At 37.0% G+C, this 15,645-nt stretch overlaps 1 protein-coding gene and 1 pseudogene across 2 annotated transcripts; both read right to left on the bottom strand.

The window, feature by feature from the left end:
- Nucleotides 1-691: 691 nt before the first annotated feature.
- On the bottom strand, nucleotides 692-6,622 carry LOC309858098 (ATP-dependent zinc metalloprotease YME1L1-like; the record flags this gene model as incomplete). The annotated part of the gene is made up of 6 exons (XM_082750785.1): nucleotides 692-794; nucleotides 887-1,013; nucleotides 1,673-1,824; nucleotides 2,389-2,544; nucleotides 2,682-2,686; nucleotides 6,579-6,622. The coding sequence occupies 6 exons, from the start codon at nucleotides 6,620-6,622 to the stop codon at nucleotides 709-711; spliced, it is 570 nt and encodes a 189-aa protein (XP_082606911.1). The 3' UTR covers nucleotides 692-708.
- A 2,567-nt stretch (nucleotides 6,623-9,189) lies between these two features.
- Nucleotides 9,190-11,551, bottom strand: LOC309858099 (ras-related protein Rab-5A pseudogene; annotated as a pseudogene). The gene has a single exon. The product of its transcript is annotated as a ras-related protein Rab-5A pseudogene (transcript).
- Nucleotides 11,552-15,645: the final 4,094 nt, after the last annotated feature.

The raw sequence follows: 15,645 nt of genomic DNA, 5'->3' as shown, positions 1-15,645 counted from the left end.
ATTCAGGATAGAAATTTCATCATTCTTCTGAAAGTGTAAGACTAAAAAGCATGAACAAGAGAGAAACTTTAAAATCCCAAGTATGGTTCTGAGTACCTTCTTAGAAAACCTTTGCCACTATTCTAAATCCAGAAATCCACAATGTAGTTACTAGAAGTGCTGTATGAAGCCACAGTGATAACGTAGGAGAGTGAAATACATGGGAAGGGCAAAGTAAGCAAGCTCAGCAAACAGAAGTTTTATGTCATATGAACAGAAACAGGATATCTTATCGTTTGCTTAACTCATGACATACTACTATTGTCCAAGCAGCAAGAATGGAAAGTGAATACTATACTTTAGCACTCAAAAAAAAAAAAAAAAAGTTTAGTTTAGAATGAGCTGTGACAAATCTACTCGGAATGAGAGGGGGAAAGTAAATGTTACCAGTTTATAACAAGAACCCTCTCTCCTAAGGTGCCTGGGGTAGCTCAGTGGGTTAAGAGACTCACTTCAGCTCCAGTCATGGTGCCGGCGTCCTAGGATCAAGTCCTGCACTGGGCTCCCTGCTCAGCTGGGAGTCTGCTTCTCCCTCTGACCATCCCCCCTCTCATGCACGCTCTCTCCAATAAAATAAATAAATAAAATAAAGTCTCAAGAATAAAAAAAGAACCCTGTCTCATAAGGAGACACTTGGCAAATCATTTGATACATGAGGGAGGGGTAAAATTAGCTATTCCCTTTTCGCTCATTCCAAATTTTGGTAACCATCCGCTTTGCAATTTTGGCTGCATTATCAAAATCACTGGAAGCCCCTAAAATTTAAAAATATACATAGACTCAATATTTTAAAATATTTTCATATCAGCAAGCACAATATGAACTAAAGCCATTCTTTACAGCCAACCTGTTGTGATATGGTCAGTTCCAAAAATAATCTCCTCAGCCCCTCTTCTTCCCATACTAACATCCATCTGCACAAGCAGCTGAGCTCTAGTTTCATTCCATCTGTCATTCTCAGGCAAGAGGGACACCTAGACAATTGGAAACAAAGAAAAACTCCAGACACAGTTGGAAATATTTACATTAATGATTAGAATTATCATCTGGCTCTTGCTATAGCACTTAATGTCATGATGCTGACAGTTCAGACATTTAGTAGAGTTGGTCTCAGAGACTAATGACAAAACTGGCATTATACAAAGGAAGAAAAATTCCTTACAAAGCAAAAGTTCATTTTACATGTCATAGCTCTATAACCCTGCAATAGGATAAAGCTGCAAGAGGATGGACTTGTACACAGGTGCTGTAAAGGGCTTAAAATGTCTATCGTTAGAAAGATAAGAAAATGAAACTTGTACTCAGTGAGAAAAATCTTAAAGGACTATGGAACCACTAACCTAATTTCTTTGTGGAGGGAAAAAAGCAGTGACATATTTAAGAATGATACTTTGTTGTCATTCAAGACTTAAATTTCATCATGTAGATATATAATATTTGAATTCTTAGTATTCTTTATTAGCATATAAGTTCATGAGTATCTCTGATCTCACAATGGTTCAGAATGTTAAAGAAGAAAGTTATCAGCAAACTTAGAACTTAGTTGAATTTTCTTTTAAATTGTTTTCCTCAACAGTTTCCTACAGCTTTTAGAGAGTGTTATTTTAAGGAAAAGAGGGGGAAAAAAAGATACATGTCCAGGTGTTGGCCCTCTTGGCATGATTGTAGCTTTGTTGATAGGCATTGCATCCTTAGTGTAATATGCAATAATAGCATGACCGGATTCGTGATATCCTGTGATGGTTTTGTTTTTATTGTCAATCTCCATGCTTCTACATTCATGCCCTAAGGATAAAAATTTAATTGAATAAAATTATTCCATTAGTAAGGTATATTTAGATGAATGAAACCCACTTGCCTTTAAGCAATTCTTAGAGTGACATGACTTAATATCATTAATAAGTTATTTTAAACCAAAATAAGTTGCCAACTGACAATCAAATTTGTAAGAGCTGTCCTCTTACTCCTTACTATCAACCAGGAAAGTTTAATCCTATTTCCAGAAAATAAATTTAAACAAGAAATGTCACAACGAAATTGTTCTGAAGTTCATTCAAGATTTAAAATCAAATACTTAAAATTAGAAAAATTTTTCTTTTATCAGTACAATTATTCTTTTATCAGCTATACCAGACAAGAGTAAACACATAGGCACCCCCTGCCCCCAAACTGTATAATCATATAAACTGTATTTGTTCTGTAAGAGGCCCAGTTGTGTGGCTACTTCAGAGTAAATATTTTCTTGCTCCTATAACTTTCTTTCTTATAACACTTTTCTCAAAAAGAATTTATTCTCTAATATAATGAACAGTGTAAGACAGGGAAAATGAAAAAGAAAAAAGAACCTACCCATTAGAATTTTATCTTTGGAAAACTCTAGTTCCTTCATGGTAACCATTTCTTTTCCATCAAGAGCTGCCTTTAATGCAGACTGGTTCACAAGATTCTCCAACTCTGCTCCAGAAAAGCCAACAGTACCTCGAGGTACAATTTCTGGATCCACAGCTATGTAGATAAACACAATATTAAAATTCCAAAATGACTCTTCACAAATGACTCATATTCCAAAAGAAAAAAGAAAATAACTATCCTGAACTAGAACTTAAAATATTTATATCACTGTAACTACAAAATAAACTTACTTTTTCTAAAGGAAAACCAAAATTGCCATTAAATAAATCATTAAAATCCCATTAGGACACATCACAAAAGTTCTTAAATTTAGACAACTTTGTGAAAAATAAAGAAATGCAGAGTTGCCAGACATGATTTATAAATCTTTAAATTATAACCTAAACTGTTATTAGCCTAAGCACAGCTGAAAACATTCAGAAAACATTTTGTTTTCTGAATTTCATCTTGAAATACTTTATACTTAAGTGTTTAGTATTATATGTACCTTTATAAAAGCTACCCCTATTAAAGGAAACATACCAGGCTTTTTTTTAAAGATTTTATTTACTTTTATTTGAGAGAGAGAGAGCATGAGAGGGGAGAATGTCAGAGGGAGAAGCTCCCTCATGGAGATGGGAGCCCGATGTGGGACTCGATCCTGGGACTCCAGGATCGTGACCTGAGCTGAAGGCAGTCACTTAACCTACAGAGCCACCCAGGTGCCCCAACATATCAGGTTTTATAAATTGATTCACCTGTCCTTGAAAATACTAGAGCTTAATTTAATAGCTGCATTTATTACTCAAGTGGGTCCATAATATTTTCCTATGTTTTGTTTTACAGTTTGCTTCTTTTTGGTCCAAAGTGATGACATTTTATGTGCTTTTTCTATTATTTCATATTTTACATTCATCTAAAACCACTTATATTTATCTTCAACAATTATCTAAATATTCTCAAGAAAACATTCCTTTTTAAAAAAAGAATTTTTTTGAAAATTGCTAAATTTTGTCAATCCCATTTACAATTGCACCCAAACCCATAAGATACCTAGAAAAAAACTCAACCAAAGAGGCAAAGAATCTATACTCAGAAAACTATAAAGTACTCATGAAAAAAATTGAGGAAGACACAAAGAAATGGAAAAATATTCCATGCTCATGGATTGGAAGAACAAATATTGTGAAAATGTCTATGCTACCTCAAGCAATCTACACATTTAATGCAATCCCTATCAAAATACCATCCATTTTTTTCTAAGAAAGAAAACAAATAATCCTAAAATTTATATGGAATCAGAAAAGACCTCGAATAGACAAAGGAATATTGAAAAAGAAAGCCAAAGTTGGTGGCATCATGATTCCAGACTTCAAGCTCTCTTACAAAGCTGTCATCATCAAGATAGTATGGTACTGGCACAAAAACAGACACATAGATCAATGGAACAGAATAGAGAGCCCAGAAATAGACCCTCGACTCTATGGTCAACTAATCTTCAACAAAGCAGGAAAGAATGTCCACTGGAAAAAAGACAGCCTCTTCAACAAATGGTGTTCGGAAAATTGGACAGTCACATGCAGAAAAATGAAATTGGACTATTTCCTTACACCACACATGAAAATAGACTCAAAATGGATGAAGGACCTCAATGTGAGAAAGGAATCCACCCAATCCTTGAGGAGAACACAGGCAGCAACCTCTTTGACCTCAGCCACAGCAACTTCTTCCTAGGCACATCGCCAAAGGCAAGGGAAGCAAGGGCAAAAATGAACTATTAGGACATCATCAAGATCAAAAGCTTTTGCACAGCAAAGGAAACAGTCAACAAAACCAAAAAGACAACTGGCAGAATGGGAGAAAATATTTGCAAACAACATATAAGACAAAGGGCTAGAATCCAAAATCTATAAAGGGCTCAGCAAACTCAACACCCAAAGGACAAATAATCCAATCAAGAAATGGGCAGAGGACATGAACAGACATTTCTGCAAAGAGACATCCAGATGGCCAACAGACACATGAAAAAATGCTCCACATCACTTGGCATCAGGGAAATACAAATCAAAACCACAATGAGATACCACCTCACACCAGTCAGAATGGCTAAAATTAGCAAGTCAGGAAATGACAGATGCTGGCGAGGATGTGGAGAAAGGAACCCTCCTACACTGTTGGTGGAATGCAAGCTGGTGCAACCACTCTGGAAAACAGCATGGAGGTTTCTTAAAAAGCAGAAAATAGAGCTACCGTATGACCCAGTGATGGCACCACTGGGTATATACCCTAAAGATATAAACGTGGTGCTCCAAAGGGACACGTGCACCCGAATGTTTATAGCAGCAATGTCCACAATAGCCAAACTATGGAAAGAACCTAGATGTCCATCAACAGATGAATGGATCAAGAAGATGTGTCATATATATATATATACATATATATATATATATGTATATATATATTGCATCCACCAAAAGAAATGAAATCTTGCCATTTGTGATGACATGAATGGAACTAGAGGGTATTATGCTTGGCGAAATAAGTCAATGAGAGAAGGACAACTATCAGAGATCTCCCTGATATGAGAAAGTGGAGATGCAATGTGGGGGATTTGGGGGATAGGAACAGAATAAATGAAACAAGATGGGATCAGGAGGGAGACAAACCATAAAAGACTCAATCTCACAAAATAGGCTGAGCATTGCTGGGGTGGGGGGGTCGGGAGAGGGTGAGGGGGTTATGGACATTAGGGAGGGTATGTGCTATGGTGAGTGCTGTGAAATGTGTAAACCTGATGATTCACATACCTGTACCCCTGGGGATAAAAATACATTATATGTTTATTTAATAATTTAAAAATAAATAAATAAATAAATTATAGATTTTTAAACTAAAATTACTAAACTTAATTTATTATTTTAATTGTTTATTTTATATTTAATCATTTCATTCATTTATAGTTATAATAATTTATTTATATTTAATCATTTTATTTATTTATTTAATCTGTTAATTAAACTCTTTTTTTAATTTATTTTTAAAATTTCTTTTCAATGTTTCAGGATTCATTGTTTATACACCACACCCCGTGCTCCATGCTATACATGCCCTCCATAATACCCACCACAGGGCTCACCCAACCTCCCACCTCCTCCCCTCCAAAATCTTCAGTTTGTTTCTCAGAGTCCACAGGCTCTCATGGTTCATATCCCCCTCCAGTTTCCCCCAATTCCCTTCTCTCCATCTCCCCATGTCCTCCGTGTTACTCCTTATGCTTCACAAATAAGCAAAATCTTATGATAGTTGACTCTCTCTGCTTGACTTATTTTACTTAGCATCATCTCTACCAGTCCCATCCAACAAAAGTTGCTTATTCATCCTTTCTGATGGAGGCACAATACTCCATAGTGTATATGGAACACCTCTTCTTTATCCATTTGTCCACTGAAGGGCATCTTGGTTCTTTCCACAGTTTGGTGACTGTGGCCATTGCTGCTATGAACATTGGGGTTTACAGATGGCCCTTCTTTTCACCACATGTGTATCTTTGGGGTAAATACCCAGTAGTGCAATTACATAGTCATCGGGAAGCTCTATTTTTAATTTCTTAAGGAATCTCCACACTGTTCTCCAAAGTGGCTGTACCAACTTGCATTCCCACCAACAGTGTAAGAGGGTTCCCCTTTCTTCACATCTTCTCCAACACAAGTTGTTTACTGTCTTGTTAATTTTGGCCATTCTAACTGGTGTAAGGTGGTATCTCAATGTGGTTTTGATTAGAATTTCCGTGATGGCTAGTGATGATAAACATTTTCTCATGTGTCTGTTAGCCATTTGTATGTCTTCTTTGGAGAAGTGTCTGTTCATGTCTTCTGCCTGTTTTTTGACCTGATTGTCTGTTTTGTGTGTATTGAGTTTGAGTTTGAGTTTATAGATCTTGGATATCAGCCCTTAGTCTGTACTGTTGTTTTTGAATACATTATCTTGTTTCATGGGTTGCCTCCTACTTTTGTTGGAGGCAACCAGCTTTGCTGTGACAAAGCTTTTGATTTTGATGAAGTCCTCCAAATTCTTTTTTGCTTTTGTTTCCTTTCCCTTTGGAGACATGTCTTGAAAGAAGTTGCTGTGGCCAATGTTGAAGGAGTTACCTTGACATGTTCTGATTTAGGATATTGATAGAGTCCTTCCTCATGTTAAGACCTTTCATATATGTGTTTATATTTGTATATGGCATAAGAGAGTCATCAAGCTTCATTCTTCTGTACATAGATGTCCAGTTTTCCCAACACCATTTATTGAAGAGACTGTCTTTTTTTCCACTAAACATTTTTTCCTGCTTTGTTGAAGATTATCGACCATGGAGTTGTGGGTCCATATCTGACACTCTGAAGACAAGATGAAAAGATAACGACAACCAGAAGCTGGATGGAGCTTTGTGGTTTTTTCCACTTGTTATCTGTTTTATAATTGTTCATATTTTCTTTATTACTTTTTTAATTCACAAAGATATTACATGTTTTCAGTGACAAGTATAACCATAGGGGGACAATAAAAAAAGTTAAGATTCTGAACACACACTTGGATAGACATGGCTTTGATTTCTATATATACAAACATATATCATCTATAGCTATACAGAGCATTAGATAATACATAAAGTAGGATATGTAATATATATAGATAGATAGATTATAGTATTTTGTAAGAATTTATATCCATTAATTTGAACTTTGCTTTTAAATTTTTACTAAGACTATAGATCTTCCTTTAGCTCAGTATATATACATATATTTAATACTTCTACCAATTTTGTTTTTAAATTTAAATTCAATTAGCCAACATACCAATATATCATTAGCTTCAGATGTAGAGTTCAATCATTCATCAGCTGTGTATAACACCCAGTGCTCATCACGTCAAGTGTCTGCCTTAATCCCCATCCCCTAACCACCTCCCTTCCAGAAACCCTAGGTTTGTTTCCTATGGTTAAGAGTCTTTCATGGTTTTTAAATTAGAATTATTTTATCACTGACACTATAAAATTGTAAGTGCCTAATGCTTAAAAATGTGTTTGTTAGAACAAAAATACTTTTGCTTTAAGACACATGAAAAAATTTCATCATCACTAGCCATCAGGGAGATTCAAATTAAAAACACATTGAGATACCACCTTACACCAGTTAGAATGGCCAAAATTAACAAGACAGGAAACAACATGTGTTGGGAGGATGTGGAGAAAGGGGAACCCTCTTACACTGTTGGCAGGAATGCAAGTTGGTGCAGCCACTTTGGAGAACAGTGTGGAGATTCCTTAAGAAATTAAAAATAGAGCTTCCCTATGACCCTGCAATTGCATTACTGGTATTTACCACAAAGATGCAGATGTAGTGAAAAGAAGGGCCATCTGTACCCCAATGCTCATAGCAGCAATGGCCACAGTCACCAAACTGTGGAAAGAACCAAGATGCCCTTCAATGGACGAATGGATAAAGATGTGGTCCATATACACTATGGAGTATTATGCCTCCATCAGAAAGGATGAATACCCAACTTTTGTATCAACATGGATGGGACTGGAAGAGATTATGCTGAGTGAAATAAGTGAAGCAGAAAGAGTCGATTATTATATGGTTTCACTTATTTGTGGAGCATAAAAAATAACACAGAGGACATGGAAGATGGAGAGGAAGGGAGTTGAGGGAAATTGGAGGGGGAGATGAACCATGAGAGACTGTGGACTCTGAAAAACCATCTGACGGTTTTGAAGGGGTGGTGGGTGGGAAGTTGGGCCAGCCTGGTGGTGGGTATCATGTAGGGCATGTATTGCATAGAGCACTGGGTGTGGTGTCTACACAATGAACTCTAGTACGCTGAAAAGTAATTTTTAAAAATAAATAAATAAAAATAAAAGTTCTAGTATCATTTGATAGATATTTTCATGTTTGGAAGAGTAAATATGATTAAATGTTGCAAGTTAATGCCTCTCATATCCATTAACATTAAATATTTGAAGATTATTATCTTGGATGGAGTTTTGTTTCTTATTTCAATTCCAGGATAGCCAACATACAGTGCTATGTTAGTTTCAGGTGTACAGTACAGTGATTCGACAATTCCACACGTCACCCACTGCTCATCACAAGTGTGTTCCTTAATCCCCATCACCTATTCCAGCCTAGACTGGCATTCTGAATATAAATATTCAGAGAACTCCTTGTAAAACATGGCTCAAGTAACAGGTTCAATAACCAGAAGGCAGAACAAAGGTTGATAGAGATAGATAGCAGGCAATCCACATAAACAAAAACATGAGAGCTAGTCGCTCTAGGAACAATAATTCTACAGCAGTCTATTATGAAAGCTACACTGTGATAGCTTCCTATCACAACTGCTTTAAGTATAGAATGTTAAACCACAGACTTAGGCAAAGATTACAAAAAAAACTATTAGATCAAATTAAAATATGAATAACTTCACTGATAAAATTTAAAAATTTAAAACTGCTATAAATTTTATTTTAAAAATACTCTCCACCACCCCCAGACTTTTGTGATATAAAGTTGTCAGAAGATTCTTTTAACAACTTTACTGAAATTTAATTCACACATCACAGAATTCAAAGTAGATAATCCAGTGGTTTTTAATATAGTCAGATTTGTGCAATTACCAACAATCTAACTTTTTTTTTTTTTTTTGCTTTTTTATACCACTTTATTCCAACCTGAGCACCTCAATATAAAACTAAACACTGGTGAACTGTTTTCCTTACTAATTCTGAATTACTGTAATGTACAAGTTCTGCTAGCAGTTCAACACTTAAATAGATTAAATCATCTCTGACACATGGTAGATTTCATATAATGAAAATACCTAGAACAATTAGTGCAATATACTGAACTGATCAAAATAAAATGAACTTTGGAAAACAAGCCTGCAAGATTGTTACTAACATACTGCAATACTTATGTTACAAATTACTGGTACATTGTTTATTATGGTTCTAAGCCATGTAGGAACAGAAGCCCCTTCCTTTCAAAGGGAGAGAAAAGGAAAAATTAGCTGTTTTAGTAACTGTACATTTTGTATACTTTTAAGTAATTCTTAAATATTACAGGAAAGTAATAAACATATATGGAGACTACAGTGCAGTACCCTATTTACAGTACAGCTGAAGATCGAATTTAAAATAATCAAGTTTGAATGTACATAATTGTTAGTGCATTGACTATATTATGTCCAAAGGGAACAAAAGCTCCCTCCCTTCCCCCAAACAATAAAACCTATGTAATGGCTAGCAGTGATTAAACAGAAATCACAGACACCTGGTTCGTTCCACTTCTGCTGAAGAGCTCACCTGTTTGAAGGGAACACTATCCATTAAGATGCATTTATCAGTATTCATACTCTTAAAACAAGATGAGGTTACATTTGACTTTTTTTTAACCCCACTAAAAATATCAGGACTGGCTATACTTTAGATACCACTAATGTTCGTGTTTTCCCCCTGAAGATGTGGGACTGTTTTCTTGTGGTTAACTTGTTAAAATGTGGAATGTACATTTTAAATATGCATACTAAGAAATTACCAGTTGCCTGAATACTGTAGCTAAGCATAAATATTTTTAGAACCTCCTTCTAAAAAAAGACTGTTTTTGAAAAGCCCAAATTAATAAGTTCCAAATCTTTTACATAGAAGTGGCTGGTTAACTGTGGGTTTACATCATCCTTTGACTCTATCCCTGGTGACGAGAAATGATTCCCTAACCGTCCAAGGAAACAAGCGTACACGCACAACTCTCATTCCCCCCTTCTACTTCTGAAACATTAGTCAGAGGGTCACATGCATGTTATTAAAAATTAAGTTCAAAACACTTAAAATAATTCTGTATTAGAAACTTGACTCTATCATAAGTCTCTTCTTTTTGGAAGTCATACTGGGCTGTTTAAATGCTCCAATTCCACTGTCATTAACATTTAGGAAGCAGAAGAAAATTCCAGCAAGTTCAAACTGGAGGTTTAGTTACTACAACACTGACTCCTGGTTGGCTGCGTGGGTTCAGTAAGGTCTACTCCTCTTCCTCTTGCAGAATTTGCTCCTGGATTCTGTGGTTCATTCTTTGGCAACTTTTTAGCTATTGCCATGAATATTTCATTTACATTCATCGATGTTTTGGCTGATGTCTCCATGAATAATAAACTGTTGTCATCTGCATAGGACTGTGCTTCCTGGAAATCGACAGCTCTTTTATTTGCAAGGTCAGCCTTGTTTCCTGATAAAGCTATTACAATGTTAGGACTGGCTTGCCTCTGAAGTTCTTTAACCCAGTTTTTGGCTCTGGCAAAGGACTCCTCGCTTGTGATATCATATACAACTATGGCTGCTTGTGCTCCTCTGTAGTACATTGGTGCCAGGCTATGGTATCGTTCTTGACCAGCTGTATCCCATATTTCAAACTTTACTGTTGTGTCATCAAGACACACAGTTTGGGTTAGAAAAGCAGCCCCTATGGTACTCTCTTGAAATTCATGAAACTGGCCCTTCACAAAACGAAGCACTAGGCTGGATTTCCCAACAGCAGACTCTCCCAGAAGTACTAGTTTGAACTGGCATATTTTATTTCCAGTATTTGGCCCGTTGGGTCTTGTTGCTCCTCGATTAGCCATGTCCAAATGTGAAAGAAGTCCCTAATTTCAGTCTCTTAAATGAACTTCCAGGATGCAAGGTGTCCATTTTTTTCTTTCTAGATGTAGAGAAACCTGAGGCGGCAGCACGCGGAGCCGCGGGGCTGAAGCCTCCCGGCAGCAAGTCCCAGGCGTAGCCCGAGAAGAGGCTGAAGCAGTGGCGGTGGCTTAGACGGTGGCGGCGCGTCTCCTCCTCAGGCCGCTCCCCTCAGACTGGACCGTGCGGGGATCGTGCCGTGGGGCCGCCCCCGTCCGGCTCCGGCTCCGCCTCTCTCCGCTCCGCCTTCCTCTTTCCTTTCTCCTCCTTCACCGCCGCCGGCGCTCGAGTTCCGACTAATTCTTCCTCCTCCTCCCTCCTCTGCCTCCTCCCCTCAGGCTAGCCGCCGGCTCCGCCGCGAACCAAAACACAAACACTCAAGTCCCAGCCCGGGAGCCACTTCCGCCGCCCCAACAATCTAACTTAAGAATATTTTGATTCCCCCACTCCAAAAGAAATCCCATAGCCACCAACAGTCACTCTTCATTCTTTCCTCCTCCTGGCAGCCACTTATCTACTCTCTGTTGCCCCCGATTTGCGGATTCTGTACATTTCACATAAACAGATCATATGTGATGTTTGGTGATGGGCTTCCTTCTCTTTTAAAGTGCATCCACGTTTCAGTATGTATCAGTACTTGTAAAAAACGGTCTTTTAATACATACTTATCAAATGCCTCTGGGAAGCTTGTGGCTCCTATTATAACTCCTTCACTGGGTTTAAAGCTAGTAAAAAAGAAGGAAAGTAACATTTCACTGAAAATTAAAACAATACACATATAGAAATGCTCTACACGAAACTATCATTAAATTTGGTAACAGTAAAGAAAAGGGACTGATCCTTTTTATACCCAAAGTGATAAGACATCCCTATTATTTTTTTAAAAGAACAAATATTACTAGGCCAGTACTCAATAAAACTGCTAACAATAAATCACAAAGTCATCTATGATTACATGCCTTCACAGTATTTGTTCTACTTAGGAAGACAGGACCGGACAGAAAAGGCTAGGGAACCTAATTTGTGAAAAATTATCCTCAAGCTTACCAATTCAAATTATTTGCTCCTAGACTTCCTGTTTGGTTCCAAAAGGTCATACATGGTTTTAAGAAGTCTTTCCTTCTGGGATACCTGGGTGGCTCAGCGGGTTAAAGCCTCTGCCTTTGGCTCAGGTCATGGTCTCAGGGTCCTGGGATGGAGCCCCGCATCAGGTTCTCTCTGCTCAGCAGGGAGCCTGCTCCCCCCCACCCCGCCTGCCTCTCTACTTGTGATCTCTCTCTGTCAAATAAATAAAATCTTAAAAAAAAAAAGAAGTCTTTCCTTCTTCCAAAGCAACCCCACTTCTTGCTCTTTATATTATAAACACTCATGCAAACTTTTAACCTACCACAACACTAAAAGTGAGTCACGAATTTTGTAGGAACCAGCAAACACTCTTTACGTCTCCAAACAGACTAGTATTCTCAATGGGAATCATCACTTTCCTGTCATGATACAATCAATGAAAAAAGGTATAGAGTCACCAATTAAGAAAGGTTGATACCTCAGTCACCCCACTAGTAATGGAAAGAACATAATACAGAGAATGCAGCTTGTCTTGACTTCATACACAGAGACTACTCTGTTGCCTACAATTTTTCCTCTTTCTTTCTATTTTTGTTAAGATTTTATTTTAAAGTAATCTCTATACCCCACGTGGGGCTCAAATGTACAACTCCGAGAGGAAGAGCTGCATGCTCCACTGACTTAGCCAGATGCCCCGCTATTTCTCTAATGTTCCCAAATATATTACCATATCCCAAAGACAGATGAAGATTCAATTACCCATTCATTTCAGCAAGAAGCTGATTTATAGTCTGCCTTGAATATGGATGCATTGGAGACTCATTCGCTTCCCACCAACAGAATCTAATTCATCAATAAATATAACACAGGGAGCATTTGCTTTTGCTTCCCCTAGGAAAAGAGAAGAGATACAAATAACCTTAATGAAATCAATGTTTTTTGAACAAAATCATGTAAGTATTAAAAAACCTGTAAAACTGTCAAAGGCAACAAAAGACATTCATTAAGAAGAAGTCCATAAAAATGAGTTCTCTTTCTTTTCTTTAAAACTGATTTAAGAATGGTAGCCTCAGAAAAAAAACTGTATCATATAAAATGATATATTATAAAAACAACCAAGTATTCATTCTTCTGACTGTACAAGCCACAGTCAGATCTGAGGCTAACTATTCCTTAATTACATACTACTGAATTAATGAATAAGATAGTTTTAAAGAAGTTCCTGAAGAGAATCACTACTAGAGACATATGTTTTACTTTGTTTTAAAATAATAGTCAAGTGCTTTCAACCTCAAAACTATGTATGCATTAATTAATAACTATTTGTTTCATAGGTTGACATCAGGTTTTATTTTTATTTTTTAAGTTGAATTAATGAATAAGATAAAAAGGACAACAGAAAATCCAGCTTTTCAACAGGCCCCAAGCTCACCTAACACTTCTAGCTCTCTATTTGGGAAAGTACAGTTCTGTTTTAGGTCACACATTAAATTACCTAAAACCAAAACCTCACAATGGCGAGGTCAGCTATCAATCATAATTGAATAACAAATAGGTAAGAATCCCTCTTCCCCTAAAATTAACAAAATTACGTATTGCATGAAAAGTACATTAAAACGTACTAAATAAATTTCTGATATGGCTGGCTCCCACACTCACAAACATTTCATCAAATTCTGATCCAGAAGAATAATAAAAAGGACCATCAGCTTCTCCAGCCACAGCTCGAGCAAGAAGGTTCTTTCCTGTCCCTGGTGGTCCGACTAAAAGTATTCCTAAAAGAGAAAACAAATACACTAATTCAACTTAAAAAATAAAAATAAAACCTGATGTCAACCTATGAAACAAATAGTTATTAATTAATGCATACATAGTTTTGAGGTTGAAAGCACATGACTATTATTTTAAAACATTTAAAATCCTAAATTTGCAGAGATTCATACCAACACTTTTATACACTGCTGAACACTGTCAGTAGAGATAGTGGGCAGTATAGAAACAAACCTTAAATATGAGTGCCCCATTTAACTTACCAATTCTGTTTCTAGAATTAGAATACAGAATAATCAATAAATAAATGAGTAAATCTATAATTTATTCTAAAGAGATAAATAAGGATGTAGGCAAAGCCTTGAGATAATAAGATGACCATCACAAGTGCTGATTTTACTATTTTAGTTAAAAATGTCTGAGTATAGTTGACACACAGTTACATTAGTTTCACGTGTACAACATAGTGATTTAACAAGTTTAAACATTATGCTGCTCACAAGTGTAGCTACCCTCTGTCACCATACAACATTATCACAGTATCACTGACTGTATTTCCTATGCCTTTTACTCCTCTGACTCACTCATTTGACAACTGAAAGCATGTTTCTCTCTTTCCTCTTCATACATTTTGCCCAGCCCTCACACTGCTAATTTTAACCACAAAACACTGGAAACCATAAAAGCTTAATGTAAGTGATTACAGCATAGCATGATCATTTGGTCCAAAGTCATTACCATCTTGGACCCAATTCTAGCATATGGTTTTCCCTCACACCAAGAAACAATTCTCCAACCCCAGTCGGGCACCCTAACATTCCAGTCAATTCGGATGCTACCCACCTGGAGATAGCATCAAATACCGTAAGTTAAGGACTTCGTCCCAAAAGACCGCAGAATACATACTAACTTGTGGAAAGTTCCGGCCCATTTATCACATGGTTGATTCTCCCGGCAACCAGCTGCTAACCTTAGGTGTGTCCTAAATTTGACTCATTAACAGAAGACAAATCTATTCCTGTCATCACTATAAAACTACAAGAAATGGGACTAAGACATATGTATTTCTTTTTTATTAAAGATTTTTTTTTTAATTTATTTGACAGAAATCACAAGTAGGCAGAGAGGCAGGCAGAGAGAGAGGAGGAAGCAGGCTCTCTGCTGAGCAGAAAACCCCATGCCAGGCTCAATCCCAGGACCCCAGGACCATGACCTGAGCTTAAGGCAGAGGCTTAACCCACTGAGCCACCCAGCAACCCCTAAATATATATTTCTAATTATAAATCACAACAGTCATTAAAAGAGAAGACATCAAAGACAAATGAGACTATTTCACAAATTAGTATGTTTTAAGGTTATGAAAGATCCACATCCACTCCCATAATAATGGAGTGAGGAGGGAAGCCTGGGTGGCTGAATCAGTTAAACATGAGACTTCAGCTCATCTCATGATAGGGTTGTGAGAGTGATCCCAGCGTGGGGCTCTACACTTAGTGCACAGTTTGCTTCAGAGTCTCTCCCTCTGCCCTCCCCCTTACCGGCTCCTGTACTTGCACGTGTGCTCACTCACTCTCTCTCAAATAAATAAATAAGTAAATAAATGAATAGGCTAAACAACTTTTTTCAGATTGAAGAAAAATCAAGAGGTGCCTGGGTGGCTC

Source organism: Mustela nivalis (assembly GCF_964662115.1).
Source record: "Mustela nivalis genome assembly, contig: HAP1_SCAFFOLD_1858, whole genome shotgun sequence".
NCBI classification, from domain to species: Eukaryota; Metazoa; Chordata; class Mammalia; order Carnivora; family Mustelidae; genus Mustela; species Mustela nivalis.
Note: the sequence above shows the minus strand (reverse complement) of the source record. Positions and strands in the feature narration are given on the sequence as shown.